The sequence below is a fragment of the Dermacentor variabilis genome, chromosome 8 (assembly GCF_050947875.1).
Source record: "Dermacentor variabilis isolate Ectoservices chromosome 8, ASM5094787v1, whole genome shotgun sequence".
In the NCBI taxonomy this organism is placed as follows: Eukaryota; Metazoa; Arthropoda; class Arachnida; order Ixodida; family Ixodidae; genus Dermacentor; species Dermacentor variabilis.
This window is the reverse complement of record NC_134575.1, coordinates 36,106,688-36,112,067: the sequence shown is the minus strand read 5'-3', so window position 1 is coordinate 36,112,067 and position 5,380 is coordinate 36,106,688. Positions and strand designations below refer to the sequence as shown.

The 5,380-nt window shown below is 53.6% G+C and overlaps 1 protein-coding gene across 1 annotated transcript; it reads left to right on the top strand.

Annotated features, from left to right (window-relative positions):
• Nucleotides 1-1,575: 1,575 nt before the first annotated feature.
• On the top strand, nt 1,576-2,799 carry LOC142590996 (uncharacterized). The gene is made up of 2 exons (XM_075703371.1): nt 1,576-1,790; nt 1,887-2,799. The coding sequence occupies exon 2, from the start codon at nt 1,923-1,925 to the stop codon at nt 2,730-2,732; it is 810 nt and encodes a 269-aa protein (XP_075559486.1). The 5' UTR covers nt 1,576-1,790; nt 1,887-1,922; the 3' UTR covers nt 2,733-2,799.
• Nucleotides 2,800-5,380: the final 2,581 nt, after the last annotated feature.

The following is a 5,380-nucleotide window of genomic DNA, read 5'->3' as shown; positions in this document are numbered from 1 at the left end:
TCTCGCCAACGTGACGTAACGTGTGCGCATGCTCACCTTACGTCGGACTAAATTTAGCCCTTGACGGCTGGATCGGCGCGCCGATGGCGAGCTCTTTCACGGACGAGTTCCCGCCGCCGCTCGTCGAAGGCTGCCCGTTCCTCGGGGAGACGCACAACGCGTGGCCGTCCCATCCGTTTTCCGAGACTGAACTGAACGGAAGCGAAGCCGGCGCAGCGCGTGCGATACATTTTCCTGCCCTCTCCCTCTGAGGTGGGAGCAAAACGGCTCTGATTGGTTGCGCGCATGGCGTGAGCGCGCGCCTGTGCAGCTGGAATCCTTGCTAATGACTCACGCTCCGGCAACGGCGAAGCTGTCAACTCGTCAAACTGGCCTTTCCCGCAGCTGCTATGCTTTCAGAGCAGCTGCGTTCTTGCGTGACCAGACCGCCATCGAAGCTTGTTTGTCCCAATGCAAGCTTGGCTTAAAAGAAAAGATGAAAACACACGAAGCTTTCTAAGTTGACGCTGGACGAGGTCAAGTGCCCAGAATCTATGTCTCTGTAGAGGGTCGACCGTCCAGTTGGCCAATTGCGCTCCGAATACGCTTACGTTGGATGTGAAAACAGGTGGAAGTTGCAGAGGAGATGCTTCGCTCAGTGTTACAGGGTCGCATATATAGGAGAGCAGTGTCGAAGCTAAACATTCGGCAGAATTGCCTGTCTGGTTGGGTTAAATGATTATGGCTTTCAAGTTGCTCCAACCTAGCTTTGTAAGGGTGGTAGGCTAGGCGCGGTCTGAGATGGTTAATTCCTTTTGTTGGCCCTCTTATCTTCGCGCCGTTGACCATTTTTGGTACCATCTTTCGGTCACGCCGATTACGCCGACGGATTTTCGCGTGATGGGGCATATTATAATGCTTTCGCCGACCAAAATGGGGTTGTCTAAACTATACCGTTACTTCCCAACCAGGCGAGATTTCGTCAAGTTCTTGATTTCAATACTTTCGCATTAAAAATGCTTGAGATTGACGCCGAATTTCTCATGGAGCTTCCTGTGAGGGAAGTAAATCAATCGCTTTGAAGAGAGGATTTCGTAAATTTCGGTCTGAGTCCGAATCGAACCCGGGCCTCCGGGAAGCGAGACGAGTCGAGTATACGTTCCCCCGACGCAACGCTGGCTCCACAGTTGTGGTTGCCTAAAGGTGCGCCTATACGTGGCCTTCGCGATCAGCGCCGGCGGCATGCAACGGAGCTGATCGCGGAGGCCACGGCCTATATTTAGTGCCTGCGTCATTGCGCACGTGACGGCGCAGCCAGCGGGAAGGAGGCGGCGCCTCGTCCTGAGTGTATAAAATAAAACGCACTAATGTATTGAACACCACGGAGAGTTCCTTCACGCGCAAGCGAGCGCTTTGAGACGCATGGCGCGTTTCGATTTGCATGGCCTTGCTGAGGCGCATATTAGAACGCACGCGAGAGTTTGCGCGCGCAAGAAACATTCGAATAAAAAAGAACATTTCGCCAAAAGTCGCATTCCTACACGTAAGCAGTCTTAAGTGTGTGCCGAATATTTTTCTCTTTTTTTTTGCGTTCCATAGGAAAATTCAACGCGTTGTCCTGAAAAGCGTCGGCGCACTTTGCGCATCCCTTGTCACATGCACGTCACTTTCTTCTTCCATTTTTTCTAAATCGAGACCATTTTGCGTTGTGCTTTTGTTTCTTTAATCTACTCGGCCCTTGACTTGGTGGCGCCGCCTTGCTATCATCATCGCTGACAACAAGTATTCTCTTCCCTGCAGAAGAAGACAAAGTGAGCTGGTTTGTTTTGTCTGCTGCGTTTTTTAGAAACCGACCTCAACCGCCCCTTTTCGTGTTTTAAACACTTCTGCGGCTTCGGTCGGCGTAGGTACACACCAGCTTGGTCCAGGCAAGCTAGCACGCCATGGACGTAAAGGGCAAAAGCTCCAACGAACGCAGCGAGGAGGAAGGACACGAGGAGTCCTCCGGCGACGACGGGTCTACTCGGCGCAACTCGACTGCCGCGGAGAGCGACGCCGGAGGACCGAGCGCGTCAGTCTCGGAGACTGCGGGGTCCAGCTTCGGGTCACCGCCGTCGCCGGTCGACCCCCGCCAGGTCGAGCCGCCGCATTGTCGTCCCGCACTTGACGACGGCGTTCCAGTCGGTGAACCGGCCGACCCGGAGGTCGAGTGGGAAGGCCAGCAGCAGCAGGCCGCCGAGCTGGTGAGCGAGGACGTGGTCGACGACGTGTGCCGGATGTACTGCAATGTCATCGCCAGGGAGACGTACCGCATCAACTCGATGTGCCAGCCGCCAAACTTTGTCGGCGCGTTCAGGGCACTGACGAGGCTCGGATTCCCGGGCTCGTTTCAGGACGCGTTCAAGGCCCGGTACGCGGGCGGCGCCGTCGCCGGCGGCGGCGGCCGTCCTCCGGCCCTGCGCGGCGGCCGCCTTCTGAGCGCCGACGCGCAAGTGCCCGACTATCTCAAGAACATCATAGACGCGTACGGTCTCTCCGGCGTCTTCGCGGACAAGGGGCAGCCGGACGTCGTCCGCGTCGACGACCAGTTTGTCTGCGAGAGCGACGGAAGGTCGGAGGTCGGCTACCGCGGGAGGCCGAGACTCGGACGCCTCGCTAACGCGAGGCGCCCGTTTGCACAGTCTCGTGCCGACGACAGTACCGACAGCCAGCCGTCGGGTTCGGATGCCGAAGAAAAGGAAGAGGTCGAGTGACGACGTTGCAAGAAAAAATAAAAAAAAACAACGCGGCAAATTAAAAGTACTTGTCGTGGGCGTTCCTTCTTGGGTTTCTTTTCTGTTCGTTTGTATATAGTTAAATCGAGAGTGTCGCGTGATAGGCGAAGCGTTGAAAGCGATGACAAGGCTTACGTAGCGTTTCGGCGATGGCGTCTTGGAACGCTGCCTTGCAGCACGTGAGCGCGCGTGCCGGTGGCGTGCCAGGTGCCGCACTTCGACGTTGCGCGAGATGAAAGGGAAAGGGAAAAGAACTCTCTTGACTTTGGTCAGCGTCCGAAGAAAGGACTGCGTAAATTTTTTTGGCTTGAAACTTCACCTCGGTTGTGACGTGCGCGTAGCTGCCAAAATGTGCCTGTGCGCGCACAAAGCAAATGCCAGCAGTGAATGCGTCGATGTTCTTTTTTCTTTCTTTTTTGCAGCCAGATCGCGCTTCTCGCGTCTCAGGAGGCCGTCTATAATCCATCACTTGCGGTTCGCGCTTGCGTCGTCGTCATTGGCGGGACATCACAACAACGGCGACGGCGAGAATGCACCTCGAGAATCCATGTAATTGCTATCGCAATAGTAAGCGTGGGAAGAAGAAGACAAAAAAATTACGCAGAATGTATCTACGTTCACCAACAAAGTACACGGCCTGTACATACTGCCCTGATTCGCCCCGTAGCTGTCACGCTCACGGCCACCGGCGTCCGTCGGGAGATAGCCCTTCCCCGTCGATTGATCTGTCGAAAACGGGACGCCGGCCATGTTGGCCGATGCTCGGAACGTCGTCGGCGTCCCGCTTTATTTTGAGCAGAAACTGCCGATAGAGAAAGAGAAAAAGTGACCGTGCACAGATGAGAGAAGGCGCTATTTCTAGTTCCCCGCTGAAAGCACAACTCAGCGACTACAAGGGAACTTTTTAGATTGTGTGCTACAGCGCGAATCAGGGACAAGGTACGCGAGAAAAAAAGCGACGACAAGCGCTTGTCTTCGTTCTTTTTCTCGCGTATCTTGTCCCTGATTCGCGCTGTACCACACAATCTAAAATGGAAAACCAACTAGCCCAAACCATCACCCTTACAAGGGAACGCTCTCTCCTAACGTACGCCTCTCTCTCACCCTCGCGGCGGTGACGGCAACTGGTGAATCACGGCTGTGTGAAGCAGGCCTAAGCAAGTAGCTGAATCCTTCTAAAAAGCTTTTCACTTTAATAAATAAATTATGCGCGTAAGAGCACGTATTTGCTGCAGTGACAACGTTTCGACAGCGTTTGCTGTCTCATTGCATATTTACGCAGAGAACAGAGCCATTTAACCAGCACAATGGTAGATATCGTATAGGAGGCTATACACGTAAGCCTATTCCCCATGAGGGTCGAAGCTGTTGAAGCGGATCTTTTATTGGGGTTCATGAAGAACGCTGTTGCTGCTTAACGATCATTGCAGAGACCGCACGGCCTACTCGGACACATTCTTCACTGTGTCGTCGGCACGTAAAAAAAAAAGCTGCGAGTGTCAGCTGGAGTAACGCCGTTCTGAGGCGATGCAGTGGGACTGCCCTTGAACACTCGGGCACTGTAAGACTTCAAACCGCGTGAAACGAATGCGAAGCGCTGATCAAATTCTTCGTCATCAGGAAACGCGAAGGTGCAGCACTGGTGCCTTGCGCTTGTGAAGAGCTCGGCATCATCAACAGTGTATCGCAAGTCCCTACACAACCAGCGTTGAAGGAAACAGTTGTCTGGGAATGTCTTGATGTGTTCAGTTATGTTGAATGCGTAAAACATCCATACAAGACGGAATGACATGAGAGAGCCCAATCGGTAGTCCAGCCAGCGAGACATGTATCCCTTGTACTTAGAGTGGAGTTTGGCCGCCTTGACACTGCAGGGTATCAGCGTCGCACCTGAGAGCTGACTGATTGGGTCCGTAGTCTCGTCGCCGCGCGTAAAGAGAACGTGCAGATCAGGGTGTCTCTCGACTTGCGACACATCAGCGCCAACTTGGAACGAGGACATTTTCCAACTGATCAGCTTGACCTGTTCGAAAGGTTGCGCCGGCCGGCTACGCACTGCTCACGGGGTGCCGAACTGAGGTCCGGTAAACCCACGTCCGAGGTGGCAACCTCCCGGTCGTGGGAAGTCAACCAGACGAGCATGGTTGGACTATGCTCGTCTGGTCGTCCTCCCGTCCTTTTCTCTCCTTGCTTTTTCACTTTCTGTGTTATTGTTTCTTATCAGTCATGTGGCTCCTATACACACTATGGGGGATTGTACAAGAAATGTCTCTCTCTCTCTCTATCTGCTCTTTGACTTTTTTTGTTTTACATTGGTTCTTCTCGCACTTTGCCGTCTTTAAGTGCATTTACCCCATTACTTTAGGATAGCGAGCCGGTCTGGCAAACCGATCTCCCCTAGAGGGAGCAATTTCAGCGGAGCTCAGTGGGTCTGACCAACCTTGCTCCTGTGCGTTAGTGAAATGGCACAACCCCCTCTGGGGGATCGGCCATGAATCGGACGGGGAAAAAATTATTATTGTTGTCAGTTCTTTCTTGGGAAAGTAACGTGAAACGAAATAAGCAACCCCGTCTTTTCCTCTCTTCTTCTTCCTCCTCCTCCCATCCGAGGTCGATCCCCCGCCCCC